At 36.9% G+C, this 19,094-nt stretch overlaps 1 protein-coding gene across 1 annotated transcript in view; it reads right to left on the minus strand.

Moving 5' to 3' along the window:
- LOC124615615 (eukaryotic translation initiation factor 3 subunit J) overlaps window positions 1-19,094 on the minus strand; it is a 65,511-nt gene that overhangs the window by 20,892 nt on the left and 25,525 nt on the right. Inside the window, exons 4-5 of the mRNA XM_047143620.1 lie at window positions 7,855-8,002; window positions 3,643-3,807 (exon numbers count right to left, since the gene is read on the minus strand). Coding sequence (XP_046999576.1) covers window positions 3,643-3,807; window positions 7,855-8,002 — 313 coding nt within the window. The remainder of the gene's footprint in view (window positions 1-3,642; window positions 3,808-7,854; window positions 8,003-19,094) is intronic.

Genomic DNA, 19,094 nt, shown 5'->3' on the forward strand with positions numbered 1-19,094 from the left:
TTCCCAACTAGCAATAGGACTGACACTCATAAAAGAAAAATATGTTTACTTTCATATACATAGTCATTATTATTATTATTATTATTATCATTATTATTATTATTTTTATTATTCTTGATTGTTATAATTATTTTTTGATTGTTATAATTATCATTGTACTACTTTTATAATCTCTATTTTTTTCCTTTAACATTAATACTGTATAACATGTTACATGTCCTAATTTTCTGTAGACACTGAAATTTGTTGAATCTAAGTATGCCTGGTTAGGTGTAAGAGAGGGCCTGAAGGCCCTAATTTTGCCAGGTAAAATAAATGCATAAATAAATAAATAAATAAATAAATAAAAATCGTAGAGGGAGACCAAGAGATGAATACACTAAGCAGATTCTGAAGGATGTAGGTTGCAGTAGGTACTGGGAGATGAAGAAGCTTGCACAGGATAGAGTAGCATGGAGAGCTGCATCAAACCAGTCTCAGGACTGAAGACCACAACAACAACAACAACAACAACATATATAGTCTCATCCTGTCTGTCAAGTCTCCATCAATCGAGGCCCTGGATGACTTTTCTTGGGACCTTTCTTAGATCCTAAGCCTTATCAGCCTCTCGTACTCCAACCTTTAACTCTGTTCTATTACAATGTGTATATGCAAACAAGGAAAAAGAATTCTCAGAATTTTCCTGGGAAAAATACACTTTTACCTGGGTGAAAATACACTTTTTCTGGGAGAAAATATTCCTTGGAACTGCAAAACTTATCAATTCCTTAAGTGGTAAAGGTTTTATGCACCACTTCCTAGCACTTTAAGAAATGAAACCCAGCAAAAAAAGTAATGAGTTTTGAGAAGATCTTTGATGTGCAGCAACATGTACACTGCATATTTTCGTGTTACTTAAGTATTAATATGGACTCCACAGCACATTAGTTTCTGAAGCACTGAAATACAGATTGCTACATGCTTTTGTCAGCCAATCACAGCTCAAGTCACGTTATCTTGCCAGCAAATGAAAGCACATATTCAGAACATAAGACACCTGATGTAGTCAGCCAATAGCTACATCACTGTTAAGTAGAGCGGATAAACAAATAGGAAAAGTCTATGGTTTAAATTAATATACATGTAGTATAGCTAAAAGAACAGCTAACCTTTCACATACAATAGTTTTTCTTTCTTTCTTTTGCAAGCATTACCCTGTAAGATATATCAAACACAAATAAGCCAGTAAAATTTTAAATGATGACACAAATTTCTTGTTTTCTCGGCCCAAAATTTTTCTAAGCCACTGGTCCTCAAAGTCTTAAGTTTTGAATGAGAGTCAATCGCTCTGCAACTTAAGAAATTCATCGCACATTTTCACATGTAACATAATTCACCTAGTGGAAAACGAAATTTACTTTGAAAGTAACGCTTCTCGAACCACCATTTGGAATATTTTCCCGCGACCTGCTAGAAACGTTAACTTTTGTGACATCACACTCACCGAAAGCAGGTGTTATGAAGTATTGCGTAATCTTCGTCGTAAAGCCTTTGACGCATTTTGCTGTCAGTGAACACATGTGTACACTGTGTTTTTTCGTAAGTATTACATTGGTGTTTCTCTCTCGTTTGTGTTTTATTGCTGCAATATTATTCTACAGTAGCAAGCTAAAGTAAAATTCTTTGTCAGAGTATCAGAGTACCAGTCAAAATTATAAAAATTTAACTCAAAAGTAAGGAAATGAAAAATTCCTGGCTTTCTCCCGGTTGAAAAAAATCCTGGGTTTTCCCCAGATTTTCTGGTTGTCCTGTGGCATATACCCTCAGTATTACAAACTCCTGCTTTCCAAAAAATACAAGTTACGGCCTTTCTGCAATGTGACTATCAGAGGTGAAAGGCGGGAGGGGAGGGGACGAGAAAGAAGGAAATAGACAAACTGTTGCAAGTCCTGTGACAGTACCACCTGTCACTTTGCAGGCTTTTCGTGAATGCTTTCTGGAATGCAGATGATGTATTTACAGCACTGGTCATATGTTAAATATAATGCAGACTTCCTTGGCCAGTATTTAGACCCCTGTTGATTTTCGTTATATACGCCACAGAACACACTCTAATGTCCAAGTAACTAAATTAACCAAGGAGACATATTTTTCTTTTATTAACCTAACAACCCTACATCAGGGTAAAAATATTCATGGTTGAATAAATACTAATACTAATTTGTTTTCATTGCAAAGTCATTTGCATTGATTCCAAATGGTTCTTGGTATGCCGAAAAATTGTGCTGAGTTAGCAGCTATTTTGGGAATACTGAAGCATCTCAACATTGCTCAGGTAGGCCACATAATACATGTAGATGGAGGACTGTTTTTGTGAAAGAATATGTCACGATGTTACCACATGGGTGCAAAACGCGAGACATTACATGTCTGTAATCTATCGCTGTACTGTAGTTTTTTTATTTTCTCTTTTCGAAACAACCATTCCTGAATAAAATTTTTCACCTGCTATTCAGGTGAACTTTCATTTTTTTTTTTTTTTTTTGCTGGAAGTTATGCTAAACCATTGTCAGCTGTTCATGTCTCCCAGGCGTAACCACAGAGTGTCAGCAAGCCTGGAACCTGCACCTTAGTGCAAGAAGCAGAAACAACAAGGGTGTGTCTTCTGTGAAACAGAATGACAATGATTCTCCCTTTGAGAAAACTGCATGTGGGCCCAGGACAGCTGTTGCATCTCATGTCAATGGATAACAATTTGAGAATAAGCACGCCAAAAATCTTTTTATAAATTATGCAGTTGCATGATTCATAACACATCTTAAAACCAAGCCATTTTTGTTATGGGGGGGGGGGGGGGGTGTCTTCTCTCACTCCATAATTTTGTTAGTAGAACTGAATTGTACACTTTCTGCTTGAAGATCATCCCATGATACACCTTGTGAACACAATATGAACATACACATTACTACCATCAACAATCCGAGTTACCAAAAGAAATCATGGCACAAACAGGCTACTACTGCACATTCAACTTGCTCTACAATCTTGTGGTTATCCTGCATTCCTTACATATAAATGATATAAACGGATAACATGTTCATATAAAAAAAAATCAGATTTTGAAAATATAACTGGATGGATATAATCAAGGGAGAAAAAACATATAAAGGTCAAAGTAATGTCCAAGCTTTCGAAGTCGGTGGCTCCCTCTTCTGTCAGAATGGTGGAAGGTGTGGAAGAGAGATGAAGGTAAAGGACTGAAGTATAGGAAATCAGTAGAGTTTGGATGAGTCACTCAGAACCCCGGGTCTGAAAAGACTTACCACACAGGATGAGGAGGAGATACACGTTTCTCATTCTGTCTGGTAAGTCTCCCCTGACCTGGTATTCTGGGTGACTTTTCCAAACTCTCCCCATTTCCTAATCCTTGCAAGTCCTTTTCCTTCATACCTCTTCCTTCCCGTTCCATACTTTTTGCCAGAAGATGGAACCACAGGTTATGAAAGGTTGCACATTTCTTTAACCTGTATTTGTGATCTCTCCTGCTGCCACATGGTAACATGTTCAGTAACTTATACTGCACAAACAAAATTTATCAAAAACATGAAATTCATTTTCAAACTGGAAAATGATTGTAAGATCATTTAGTCTTTCACTTACAATTCACACATATATTCCTAATTAGTTCCTCAGCAAATTCAGGAAAATGAGGAGACTTTGAATAATGATTAATCTTTTTACAGAGAGCTTCTCTGAATTGGTCAAATTCCTCTTTGCTGTCTGGATTCATTCCATCTATTCCAGTTGATACAATTTCTTTAACACCTGAAAGTAAATACAGTATTAGAATACTACTATTAATAATACTGCAAAGGCATAAAGCCCACAAACTTATAACATGAAAAATACAGTTACGTATATAGCCAGCTAGTCATGTTTTCAGAGAGAAAATGTAAACCTACTAACACCTTTCATACTGTGAATACAAAAATCTCCTGCAACCAAGATAGGTCGGTATTTTTTATTTTATTTCACAATGAGCAATTTCGGCAGTATATTGCTGTCATCGTCAGATCTACAACATACTGATAGTCAAGCCATTACAAAAAGAATTTACTGCTTTGTATAAACAAATTATCAGTGATAAGAAGTACATAAGCACTTGTCTACATATCTTCAGAGAATTCTTATTAACATGCATTCACACAACGATTACAATGAGAACACTTTCCGTATACAGGAAAAGACACCACATTGGCTTGTCCAACACAAAAGAGAAAATATAAAAAATTCCGTTGTGAAAACTATGTGCCCAGGAGCAGAGGTCAACAAAATAGAAAGTGCGGTCATCATCATAGCACATCACAGAAGAAACTGAGTGGACAAGCAGCCTATGGTAGAGCAAGCTGTTCCATAAATGGTCAACAGGTTGTGCGTATGTGCCATGTCAATACTTGACAGTCTTATAGTCAGGGTAATTAATTCTTACAGAATTACTGACATTCTTACAAAAACTATACTGGACAATCAGTACACCATGAGATCCCAAATATACAAACAATGGACAGAGTACTTGATATCTACATAGATATGTATGGGATGTCCTAAGCTTAAAATGTTAAATTGGCCAAAAGTTACAAACATTTTCTCATGAGTCATTGAGCCTATATTCTCGATCTTTTACAGAACACGAACGTATGGGCTACTTTTATGAATTAATCATTTGGGAAAAAGAGACACACATTTTATTTTTTCTAAATGTTAAAAAAGTTATACATTTTAACAAGTATTATAAAACACAAAACCCTTAATACAAAATAATTTCACAGATCTCTTAATTCAGATATATCAGAAGGCCTTAGGGAACAACAACTGAGAATTTCATTTTTCTACAATAAGTAGACAGAGAAAATGGACATTATATGCAGAAGAAAAATTGAAGCTATGGGAACTGAGCTTCAAAGTTTTTACTTCAATGATGCATCATAGTTAGTGTCATCAGAATTGTCCAACAGCTTCCACTTGACGACTCTCCTATGCTGTCTAGCCATCTTTGAATAGATTTTTACTGCATTACCTGAAGACCTGAGCCATTCTATCTCTAAACAAAGCATAGCATCTGCAGTTCGTAATCCTACACAGAGCTCCACCTTCTGCAACATTTTGTACTTTAGTACAGATGAAATAGCATCATAAATGCCCAAATGAAGAGTGTTGATACCCAAAAACATAGTTATAGGTAGTCTTTTCCGTAACACATTGTTCACACACTCATTTTTATTTTATTTTGAGTCGAGTCATGAGGACATTTCTTTAGTTCACTAATATCTGTGAGGTCTCAAAATATTGGTTCTATTATGCAAACTAGCAGGAGGAATACAATGAGGGTAATTGTAAAATCACCTTGCATCTACAGTACTTGCACCAACTACCTTCTTCATGAAGACACAGTTCACGTTGGGGATTCTCACTCCTTGAATCTCTCTCTCTTTCTGTGGCAGCGGCGACCCACAACCCAGCCAGCACTTTTCATTATTTCTGCCTAATTGCTAGACCATAGCACTTCTGAATATAGTTTATAGCAGCGGCTGACAGCCTGTTTTACCATCTCAAGTTTTTCCATCACCAAATTTCTTGCCCTTCATGCTAGCCTTGAGCCTTCGAAGTCTTGAGCTCATCCTTTTCTGAATAGGACTAGTTTGCAAATGCTGACACTGTTCCCATAGGGACTAAGTTCCTCAATTTCTTTCAATGCTTTTGAGTCACTAACTCCAAGAAAATTTGTGTGTTGAATGTTGTGCCATTTTTCTGAGTGTAACTACTTCTTACTCCAGCAAATTCCATAATACCAATTGGACCATAATAATTTGTCATGTAATGATTTTTACGTTTACTTTCCCTTCTATCCTTGCATCTGCAATGCTTGGAAAGTACTGATGATGTTCGGTTTGTGGGCCGCTCAACTGCGCGGTTATCAGCACCTGTAGAAATTCCCAACCCTTGCTCAGTCCAATCTAGACACCTACATGAATGATGATGAAATGATGAGGACAACACAATCACAGTCATCTTGAGGCAGGTGAAAATCCCTGACCATGCTGGGAATCAAACCTGGGACCCTGTGCTCAGAAAGCGAGAACGCAACTGTGAGACCACGAGCTGTGGGGAAAGTACTGCCACATCAACTATCTTGCCAGTGCACACACCTGTGTGTGTAGCCTCTCTTCTGCTAGCTCACTTCAAAAGCTACGGACAAGCAAACCCCTTCATTATTTTTTCAAAAATAGCTTCCTCAACAGCATATTTCATATTTTCCTGTGCTATATCTTCAATAGCAAAATCTCTTGTAATGATGTGTTTATCAAATTTTGAGGGTAGAGCATGGAGGTTCAGCACGCCACATAACATGGCACCTGCAGCCCAGGCATTACCTATAGACTGTAATCAATAAACCAGTCTAGCGTTTACATTGTATTCTTTACTTGCATTTGCAGGAACATGCAAGAAATTGAAAAAAAAAAAAAAAGACTATGTTTGCAATAATTGCACCTTAACTCTAATTCGCAAGCTAGTCCTACATGTATGTTTTCAGTGAAACACTACATTTTGCACATTGTTTGCAGCACACACTGCTCTCTAGACATCTATTATCTTGTATTTTGTAGTTCCAGCATTTAGTTTCTTGTATCGTTCTTCAATTCCAGCTAGTTTTGAAGCACTTTCAGTTGTAATGGCAGCAGCATCACTCAATGTATCACCATCAGCGTAGAGATTAAACGCTACTCGGATGTCGAATACTGCTGAAGACGATGAATCAGACGATTTCTGAGTACCCTTTACTTCTTGGCCAATTTACACGCTTTTTAAATACCTTCAGTCTACATCTTGGTATGCTGAAGGGGTGACAATTTAATGACTTCACCATATGTTGACTTTCGCAACACGCAACAGATTTATTCACAAAGCAAACAATACAAATCAGACAAAATCGATAGTCAACTGTCTGTAGCCAATAGAAAAGATAACTTTCCTGTGCGCTGCATAATTTTGAAGGGGAGACTACATATTTAAAAAATGCATTTTCCCAAAATTTGATTTTCTAATCGAAAAACTTATTCTGTACACCCCTAAGGCAAATACTGCTGGCTCTAGTGTGAATAGGCATAACACAAATAATGTGCTATTTTAGCATACCATAATTCACACACCACGGTGTGGGTGACAAAGTGTGATCTCACAGACCATAAATCCAGATTCTCCTCTGATGTGGTTGGGATACGATTGCACTTTCTAGTTCCTTCACCTCCACTCCTAGGCATCCAGTTCACGCACCTGATATTTTAAATATTCTTTTTTGTGTGTTTGAATAGAAAGTGTTATGTATGGGTGCCATGTATGAATGTTAATAAGAATTTTCTGCAGGTATGTAAACAAATGCTCACATACTTCTCATCACTAACAATGGGCTTGTACACTGTGATAAATTCTCTTTGCAATTCTTTACTTTTGGTACATTGAGGGTCCAATGATGACAGCAAGATATTGTCAAGACTGGTCATTGCGAAATAAAATATAAACACGAAGTAATCTTGGCTGCAGAAAATTTTTTCTGTTCACCAATGACAAACTGCTACCTGTGAACATTTGCACCCTATTGCACATTATAGCAAGCTCTACAGCTTCACCACTTTAACATAAACATATTCATAAAACAAAGCAGTACACCAACTACACATCTTTATTTTCTTAGATTAAAATATTATCAGTTCATTAAATGCATATTCATAGTAGTTTTCAATATACTGTAGTAACACTACATTGGGAGAATGATATGGAAGTGGGATTGAAGTGTAATGCTGTAGGATTGCTTACCGAATGTCTCCATTGCCACTAGCAAGTCAGCTTCTTCTTGTAATTTCTGTTGTCTCTTTTTTTCTGCTTGAAGTTCTTCAGGTGTCATTGGTTTATTCAGTGCCTCCTTAGCCTGTGCTTTTCTCATGGCTTCTTCACGTTGTTGTCGCTGAAAATACAGTTGAAAGTAAGACCGTATACTTGTATTTGAACTATTTTGTCTCACATCAGAGAATAAACTATTTTGTGTTTATATTTTCCTCGGCCATTTAAGAGAGGAGTGTGGGGAGAAGAGGTATTTAGGGTCGCTCACAAAGACAAATGCAAGCTAAGTAAAGTTTCACTGAAGCAAAATTGACAGTCTATGAAATGACGATAGTGTTTTTTTTATTCATTTAAAGCACCTATCAATCAGAAACACACCTGCAGCAGAACCATCACCTAAATGATAACATATTTATAACTTTCAGATGATCATTAAAAATAAACATACTGGTACAATTGAGACATAACTTGTCAATATATAAAATTAAAACTAACGATGTGTGATCTTACGGCGCAACATTAGGGCAAGAAAACTGAAAATTTCACCACCCTCAACCTCCAACTACCGTAATCTGAGATGATTCCCTGGGCCAGAAGCAAAAATACTTATAATAATTTTAACAACAATGTTTTGATGAGATAACTCTTCCAGTGCTCCTTTTCAAATTTCTGTACCTTACTGTAGGGGTCTCTCCCAGGCTTATGACCAACGGGCTCAATGAATCAATAGCAGCTGCCTGCAGACAAGAAACCTGTTCTATAGTGCTCCAGGATATTTAACACACTGATACCATAGCTTTCATGTCATACTTACATGGTGGGAAACAGATGATTTTGTAGCTTGCTCTGTAGCCACAGTATTACCTATGTAAGTTTTATTGGCATTTATCAATGCAAATACACTATCCCATCACATTCCGACTGAGGAAATCCCATTCTCAATGTTGTGTCATATTGTGATGGGGTCTACCTTTATGTAGTCGTATGGAACATTGGTGGAAGACTCAGGACAACAGTTATTTCAGGGCCAACTGTATACAGCATTTGACCTTGGGTTAACAAAGAAAACAACCTCAGATAAAGCTTAACTCGGAAATCTGTTCTGTATAAATGTTAAATCCACATCATATCACTGTGAAGTAGGATGAACTTTGACAGGTAAAAATTTGTAGATCAAACTCGGGGGAAAATGTAATTATCAATGTACAATGACATGACATTGTAAAACAACACTTTTGTTTTGTGTACTGAAATAATGAAATAGTTGCTATAAACAAGTAAATATGTGATACTATGCCACTCCCACACTGCTGAAGCTTGAATTATTATCCCCCCCCCCCCTTCGATTTGTAACATTATGTTAAGGAAATTATCAACTACTATGTAAGCAGTGAATGCAGATAACAACTGACCGCATAACAATTCTTGGAGACATCTCTTAATTTGTGTGATTAGCTTAAGGGCATTTTATAGAAACTAAGCAGCAGAGTAAGGAAAATTAAAAATATTTATCTAAATTTGGACACCAGCCAATAATGACTGAACGTCCTGTATAAATGTGCCCTCTTGCCTTGACCAGCAGTAACTATACAATATGCATTAATTTTTTAACTACCAAACATGTGTTTAAACAGTTATAACAACTGCATGTGCATGGGTGCATAAATTAAAAGCAAGTCTATGTAAGTTATTTACTAAGGTGATATGTGCAAGGCAGTGTTCATGCGATTGATTCGATAGCTCAAGAGGCTGCACTCTGGCATATAGTGCAGAGGATCTCAAGCTCAAACCCATTCAGTTCTCAGATTTTCTTTCCCCTTGGTACTACTTTCTTTACTGTATTGATAAAGAAACAACACTAAATTTTAAAACCATACCATGCTTTGTCTTTTGAGCCTTCTAGGTCACTTGAGGGCAGTATTCTTTGTGCAAGAACCTTAAACAATATCAATTATATTGTTTCCTTTAAAGATATCTCAGTATTCCAGCATGTCTACTGAGGACGACAAAGGGTGAACCCCTTCTTGCAATCAAATGATAAATCATTTAAGCTGAATTTTCACTGGGAGAAAAATAGTGTGCAGAAATTGAGAGAGTATCAGTTGAAACTCATCAAAAGAAACCTACTACTGACTCTAATGTGGATGCTACTTTTAACATAATAATTTTATGCTATAGGCAGCTTTCAGATAGCAATGCGATTTGAAAAATATGTAGCAAAAGCTTACAGAGCTGTCAACAAGGTATTGGGCTGCATTGCCTCACTAAAAACATTCGTCAAAATGCCTGTAGAAGAAAATGACATGAAAACCCATTGTGATTTTTGTCAAATTGTATGTTTTCCTATTATCTTAGGTGCAACTGACTGCACCCAAATCCCCATCAAGTCTCCTGGTGGCAAAAGTGCAGAGATATTTAGGAATCATCATGGCTGGTTTTAGTTAAACATAAAAGCAATCTCAGATGCTAAGCTTAATCAGAGTGTATTAAAATGTACACAAAGCAACGCGTATAACTTCAGGATGGAAATCTGTCTACAAGCTTGCAGTATCATGAGAAAGGGAAGCTAACAGTAGTCACAAGGCAAGAGTGCGGTGTCTATTCACAATATATTTACATAAAAACAATTACACCACTTCCTTGTTGATCACAGAGACTTTATCATTTTTTCCATTCTATTGTGTTGTCATATTGGCCCAATAAGATTTCCAGCAACAAATCTTGTGTGTATGGGGAGAAATTTGAAGATCCCTCTTTTTTCTGTTTACTTCCCTCCATTTTTACAATAAGACATCTTTTATAACAAATACAATTACCGTATTTACTCGAATCTAAGCCGCACTTTTTTTCCGGTTTTTGTAATCCAAAACACCGCCTGCGGCTTAGAATCGAGTGCAAAGTAAGCGGAAGTTCTGAAAAATGTTGGTAGGTGCCGCCACAACTAACTTCTGCCGTCAAATATATGTAGCACTACACAGGCATGCTTTGCAGGCATGAAGATAAATACTGGCGCCAAAACTTCTGAGTCAGTAAATAAGTTTAAAAAAAGGTGGAAGATGAGCTTTTTTCCTCCACCTCGAGTTTCGACCACTGCATTTTCATACATTATCGAATGAAGTAAATACAAATTCCGTATTGTTCATCTTCGAATGTACCAGCATTTCAATGTACTATGAAAATCCGACTGGCAAGACTGTTTGGGATGTTTGTCAATATGGCCAACTCTACGTTCTGAATTTTTTCCTACCTGTGAGAAGAGATGGTTGCTAATAGGAACTTTTATGAATTGAGAATCACATGCAGTATTCTCTTCACCATAAGAATAATATGAATATAAACATTTTGCCATGTATTCCTTCGTATTTGCTGCTATCTCATTTAAATCCTGTCTGCCTAATTAACTACAAAACTAGTGTGAGACAACAGCAAACGCGGAAGAATATACATATCATGTCATGTTTATATTCATATTATTCTTATGCCTAATAGTGATACAGTCAAAAATGAAGCACGGCAATTGACTAGATTTTTAAATCTAAGACGACTAATTTCTGTGCAGAATGTAATGTACAAAAGAGGCGTCTGCAGAGATTTTCAACGGCGAAAAATTTTAGCTAACTCTCGTTCAGAACACCTATCATACGCAGTCTATTATTTGGTCCTTGTTGATCAGTATCAAAGAAAGCAGCAGTGTAAGTAACAACAAATAGCACCCACTTGCCATTGTTTCGCTAATGAGACAATTCCTCTTTTTTTTATCGTCAGCAGCGGTAGCACGTACAAAAGAAGCCATGCTGCGATCGGCGACAGGTCGTAAACGCACATTATCAGAATGCGACAAACAATGCATGACACAGTACAATAACGCATTTTCAGCTTAGAGTGACGTAAACACCTATAGCAAAAGGAACAGCACTTATCAGATCAAAGAAAAATAAGCAATCGATTCAAACCAGACGAAGCACGTGAGAAAGGAAGGGTACCCGTATAAATACGGGCCTGACGCACAGAAATGGCTACCTGGTAAAGCTTAACTGCTAAACTTATGACTCGAACCAAACTACTGTAGCTGTATCGTCATTCATTCGACCTAAATTGTGTCTCATATTACGATGGACCAACTTTGTTTCGATTTGGAGGTGCGGCCTAAAACTTTTCTCTCCCTTGAATTTCGAGTCTCAAATTTCAGGTGCGGCTTAGATTCGGGAATTTTTTTTTCCTTGATTTCGAGTCTTATTTTTCAGGTGCGGCTTAGATTCGAGTAAATACGGTAATATACGAATGCTGTGTATCTATGATGTACAAATAATATCTGCAGTCAAATTGCAATCATTGTGTCGACAGCCAATTTTAGCAGTGCTGCCAGGCATATTTCATGCTAACTTAGACCAAACTGGAATCTCCTTTGGTGGATCCAAGTTTAGTATTATAGAATACAGCATAGTTGTAAACAGAGTTCAGTTTTCTGAATTAATGTCAAAACTGACCTCCCGTCACCAACATTTATACAATCGGCCCTCACATCAGTCCTTAAAATGTTGTGAATTCATCTGTCTACAACTTCAGTTGATGTTCTAAGATAAAGCTCTTCCGCAAACAGTAATAATTATTCTGGAGCAGTAATAACATGCACTAAATCACCAACATTCTGAAAGTATTTAAAAATAATGAGATTACTGTCTAATCCAAACATGTCTCTACAGAAGATTACAGTATCTCTTCTGCTACACTTCCTCTGGACAAGGAAATGTCACTGTCAGAGTGCAATGTTTACCCACTAACAATAAGCTTGCCAGTTTACACTACTTCCTATCTTATGTCTCGAGTTCAAGCATGATTTTCTGCAAGTTATGCATTATTATACTTTCATATTTAAGTATTTTATTACATTGATCAGGTACTTAAAGATAATTTGTGTTAATAATATCATTATTTTAATGGACTGTCAGATGTGATCGAAGTTCTTTTCCCTGCCCAGGGTTCTAACTGGCTATCCTCAACAAATTGCGCAGAAGTATGTTCTTTACAGTTTTAATACTTTTTAATATACATGTGGCAGCACATTCTACTGACTAGCTAATGGAAAAGCAACTACTGCCTTTGTGTCACAAGTTTCAACAATTATTGTTATATTCTGCCCTTTCTGAGAGCTTTCTGCTCTGGGGAGTTAAGTTTACACATGCAATGGATGAGCAGCTGTGTCACTAGTCACTGATCCTCAGAAAATCCAGAAACAATACTACAGAATCATAAACAACATTCAACAATGAGAGCACTAAAAATGTTGCAAATATCTTTACCTTACATTTGTTATAGTATCTCTTAAAAGATTGTCTAGAAACAGAAAATAGTGCGTAAGTCTAGAACAGGTGCAAAGCCAGCCTGGACACTTTTCCTCTATGGCTTGTATGTTGGCAATACGTTAGTTTTCCTTAGCCAAAAGGAGACAGTTTTGGATAACCTGTGAGAGGCACAAAAAGAAACAACCTATTTCCAATACCGTAACTGACATCATTCAATGTTCTTTGTAGTGTCTTTAAATTTTCACCACCAGAGCTAACATATAAGGGTCAGTCCAAATGAAGTGGTCCAATAAAAATTAAGTTGGTTGCTTGACCATTTTTAAATGTTTTAATTTTTTATATGTGATTACCTTATAATTCAGAAGTTCAAAACAGTTTTTAAAAAAATTTTATCACTCACCTTTAATGGTGGCCATATCGTTTGTAAGCGCGCGACAATGTTTCAGTTTAGAGACATAGCAAATATACGGGTTAAGTTAAAACATTGCAATTGAGATGATTGCTTTTAGAGAAGTGTCCTCTACAACATTGTCTATTACACAAAATACCCTAAATAATAAAAAAAAAAAAAACAGCAAAAATGACCTCCAAAGCTTAGCACCCAAATTTTCAAAAATCCAATTTTTAAGCCCAAAAATAACAAACAAGGAGAGATTTATGAGAGTCTGTTTTTTTCTTATAGTTAGTTCTCATACACTACTACCCTCATATAGAGCAAGAACACTCACAAATGTTTTCTTAATTTTTTTATGAATTTTTGAAATTTGAAAATTTCCTTATTTTGTTAAGTTTGGGGTTACCATCTCAGGTGGGACTGAGTATAAAAATATGATTTTTGCACATTTTGTACACCTATATGATAGCAACATACTGTAAAAATTTCAACATTGATATCCGACTGATCAAAGATATGAATTTTTGAAATTGAGGAGATAATTCACATTACAACTGATCTTATGGCTGTTGCCTATTCATGTGTGATATTGGTGGGATATAATCAATTATTATTGAAGTAAGGTACTGAATTTTATACAAAAGTGGAAACATCACAGAAATTAAAGCGGATGGAGATGTGTGTGTGTGTGTGTGTGTGTGTGTGTGTGTGCGTGTGTGTGTGGGCGCGCGCGTTGTATACCTGTCCTTTTTTCCCTTTAAGGTAAGTCTTTCCACTCCTGGGACTGGAATCACTCCTTACCCTCTCCCTTAAAACCCACATCCTTTCATCTTTCCCTATCCTTCCCTCTTTCCTGATGAAGCAACCTTGGGTTGTGAAAGCTTGAAATTTGTGTGTGTGTGTGTGTGTGTGTGTGTGTGTGTGTGTGTGTGTGTGTTTTATTGTCTCTGTTAACATACCAACGCTTTCTCATTTGGTAAGTTACATCATCTTTATTTTTATATATAACATTTATATTCTTTGTTTATATATATATAACATTTATATTATACCTAAAAACAAAGATGCTGTAACTTACCAAACGAAAGCATTGGTACACTGATAGAGGCAATAAAAAACACAGAAACACACACACAAATTTCAAGCTTTCGCAACACAAGGTTGCTTCATCAGGAAAGAGGAAAGGAGAGGGAAAGACAAAAGGATGTGGGTTTTAAGGGAGAGGGTAAGGAGTCATTCCAATCCCGGGAGCGGAAAGACTTACCTTAGGGGGAAAAAAGGACAGGTATACACACGCACACACACACATATCCATCCGCACATATACAGACACAGGTAGAAATATGTAAATGCAAAGAGGTTGGGCAGAGATGTCAGTCGAGGCAAAGTACAGAGGTGAAGATGTTTAATGACAGGTGAGGTACGAGCAGCGGCAACTTGAAATTAGCGGAGGTTGAGGCCTGGTGGGTAACGGGGAGAAGAATATATTGTAGGGCAAGTTCCCACCTCCGGAGTTATGATAGGTTGGTGTCAGTGGGAAGTATCCAGATAACCCAGATGGTGTAACACTGTGCCAAGATGTGCTGGCCGTGCACCAAGGCATATTTAGCCACAGGGTGATCCTCATTACCAACAAATACTGTCTGCCTGTGTCCATTCATGTGAACTGACAGTTTGTTGCTGGTCATTCCCACATAGAAGGCTTCACAGTGTAGGCATGTCAGTTGGTAAATGTTTCCCTCTGTTATATTCATAACATTTATATTATTTTGACGTACTTAAAATTATTATTTTCAATTAACATCCTTCGAGATACAACTGTTCCTAAACCTGATGGTGAAAGTTAAGAACACTTTTTCTTCAGACAGCTTCTGTGATACAGAATCAGACGACCCATTCGCTGTGGTAAGTAAACTGTGTCACTAGTAGCTTTCTTGAATGATGTTCTTGGGCCAACAGGGTGGTAAAAATGCACAAAACATCATTGTTTTCCAAACTTATTCTTTCAACCTCTGCAAGCCACCACTGTCAATCATACACACATGCCACTATGACATTAAACGTTAAAGACAGAGATGTAATTTTACTGACACAATGATCCTCATAACTTTCGGTTTATGATGTTACATAGCATCAAACTAAGTTTTCTGCAATTTTAAGGAATTTGTGGAAATGCCTTGTTCCTTTTATTGCTATAGAGTTTTCAAATGTGGTTTGAAGTGTTGTTTTCATATGCAGAACCACTTCTTCTTTCTTGATCAGAAAATTGGTAATGCCTTTAATATTATCCTTGCAAAAGATATACATGTCCTGTACTGTGAGAATTTGTGGTTGGTCTTTGTAGGCTGGCTTTATTTATTTCAGGTTTTGTTGTACCTCCTATTCCATCACATGCATTTTTACCATGGCAAGATGCAAAAAAGTGCCATTCAGCCTCCAATCCAAAGTCTATTTTGTGGTTGCACTGATTTGAAAAATTCTTTTTGTTCTTATACTGACTACCACTTCCATCTGAAAAGCATATCCAGGAATCACGTTTCACTTGGGAAGCTGTTTCACTCTCACATAACAAGGACAAATGTCAAGTTTTATTTCCCTCGAACAGGATTTTTATGAACTTTAAGTGGATCAAAGCACTTTCTTCCAAAAATGTGGTTGTACTTCAGAATATATTTATTCTCATGATACTCACACACTGATGTTACAGAAGAACTTACTCAAAATTTAAACAAAGTTTGTCTAACTTCATCAAAGTCACTGACATTTTTCAAGTTTTTTGAAACTTAACCATAAACTGTTTTGTGACACAATTCACTTGCTATCCGTCCAACAGAGCACTGTTCATCCATTTTGTTGCAGTCCAGTTAATCTCTAAAAATAACATACAAATTACACACAGGACAAAGCACAAAACACATTCTACACTCTCGATGAAGTATGTACATCCACTCTAACATAGGTTTCAGAACAGACTGACTATAACAATACCACACCCAGCAATAATGTACTTCTACAATGCCACACCCAGCAATAATGTACTTCTTTATTGACAATAAACCTAAATGGGCATTTTTATTACCATATAACAAAACCGAAAGCTCCTATTGTTTAATATTGGATTATTGAAAATAAATAAACTAAATGAATATTGGGTGACAGTGTTAACTAAACGTATGTCACAAATTTTATTACAATGAAACAAACAATTTAAATAGGCAACAGCGATAAGATCAATTGTAGAGTAATGCGAATTATTTCCTCATTTTCAAAAATTCATATCTTTGTTCAGTCAGATATCAATGTTGAAATTTTTACAGTATGTTGCTATCATATAGGTGTACAAAATGTGCAAAAATCATATTTTTATATACAGTCCCACCTGAGATAACTAACCCCAAACTTTACAAAAAAAAAAAAAAGAAAATATTCAAATTTCAAAAACTCATAAAAAAATAAGGAAAGGTTTGTAAGTATTCTTGCTCTATATGAGGCTAGTAGTGTATGATATCTAACTATAGGAAAAGAAATAGACACTCATAAATCGCTCCTTGTTTGTTATTTTTGGAGGTCATTTTGACTGGTTATTTTTTAATGTAGGGTATTTTGTGTAATAGACAATGCTGTAGATGATAGTTTTCTAAAAACAATCATGTCAATTGCAATGTTGTAACTTAATCCAGTGCAGAGATATTCAAAATTTTGCTAACGTCTCCATACTGAAAAATTGTCGTGCGCCTACAAATAAAAATGGCCACCATCCAGTAAAGGTGCAAGATAAATTATTTTAAAAAACTGTTTTGAACTTCTAAAATATAGGGCAATCACATATAAAAAAAATTTAAATATTTAAAAAAGGTCAAGCAACCATCACTGGACCACTTCATATGGACTGACCCATATATTTTTGCTACTCGTTAGGAATGTATACCGTAGATTGGTTTATAGTGTAGTCTGAGGTCACACTTAGTACCAGTTTGGTTGAGAATTGGCAAAACCAACAAACATATTATGGTAAGAAGCTCAAGTACATTCACTGAACACTTCAAGCAATTATTTAGAGGACAGTCATGGATCACAGGTTATGTATGTGTCACATTACTCTGGCGATATTTTGGCTAAGTAACATGCACCACACGTGTATTTTTTTTTTTAATCCTCTGTAATTCTGTCTTTATACCGATGGCAGATTTGAAATCTGAATATATTCACTGGTTACTTAAATCCACCTAATGACTTATGTTTCCACCACACCACAATGTGAGTGCTGCCAACTTTGCTTCAGTACTCATACAAGTAACAGCACTGCCCCTGATCTAGCTATTTAAGCAAATGTACAAAATATAGAATCTACTAACTACACAGCAGAAGCATTTTTTGGAGGACAGGCACCGGCCATCACCTGCACTACACACTAAGCGACTGTTTTAATTCTTTCATTGAATCCCAGCAAAGGTCTTCCATTATTGTACTACCAAATATCACAATAATACATGGCTACAACAACATATCCACTTAATTCTCAATAATCTGACACTAAGCAACAACCCAATATTTTATTATTGTAACTTATAAGTACACACACAAAAAAAAAAGTTTTGCATCACCTCTGTTCCGAGGGTTCCAGAACCTGTACAGAAAATTTGGATAGAGATCAACATAAACATCATTTCCGCCCTTTTTATTGCTCGTGAAAACCACACATTGCCTGTTGTACCATAATACAGAGAGACTTTCAGAAGTGGCGGCCCAGACTGCTGTACACACCTCTACCACTAATACCAGTAGCACGTCCTCTTGCACTGATGCATGGCTGTATTCGTCGTGGCATACTATCCACAAGTTCATCAAGGCACTGTTAGTCCAGGTTGTCCAACTCATCAATGGTGATTCGGTGTAGAGCCCTCAGAGTGGTTGGTAGGTCACGTTGTCCATAAACAGCACTTTCCAATCCACCCCTGGCATGTTCGATAGGGTTCACGTCTGGAGAACATGCTGGCCACTCTAGTTTAGCGATGTTGTTATCCTGAAGGAGGTCATTCATGAGATGTGCATGACGGGGGCACGAAGTGCTGCCCATGAAGATGAATACCTCGCAAATAAGCTGCCGATATCATTGCACTATCGGCTGGAGGATGGCATTCATGTTTCACACAGCAGTTACAGCACCTTCCATGACCATCAGCAGCATACATCAGCCCCACATAATGCTACTCCAAAACTGCAGGGAACCTCTACCTTGCTGCACTCACTGGACAGTGTGTCTAAGGCATTCAGCTTGACCAGGTTGCCTCCCAACACGTCTCCGATGATTGTCTGGTTGAAGGCATATGTGACACTCATCCGTGAGGAGAACTTGATGCCCATCCTGATCGGTCCATTTGGCATGTTGTTGGGCCCATCTGTACCGCACTGCATGGTGTCGTGGTTGCAAAGACGGACCTTGCCATGGAAGTCAGGAATGAAGTTGCGCATCATGTGCCGTGCGTCGTGCAGCCTATTGCACACAGTTTGCGACGTAA

This window comes from Schistocerca americana, chromosome 5 (assembly GCF_021461395.2).
Source record: "Schistocerca americana isolate TAMUIC-IGC-003095 chromosome 5, iqSchAmer2.1, whole genome shotgun sequence".
NCBI lineage: Eukaryota > Metazoa > Arthropoda > Insecta > Orthoptera > Acrididae > Schistocerca > Schistocerca americana.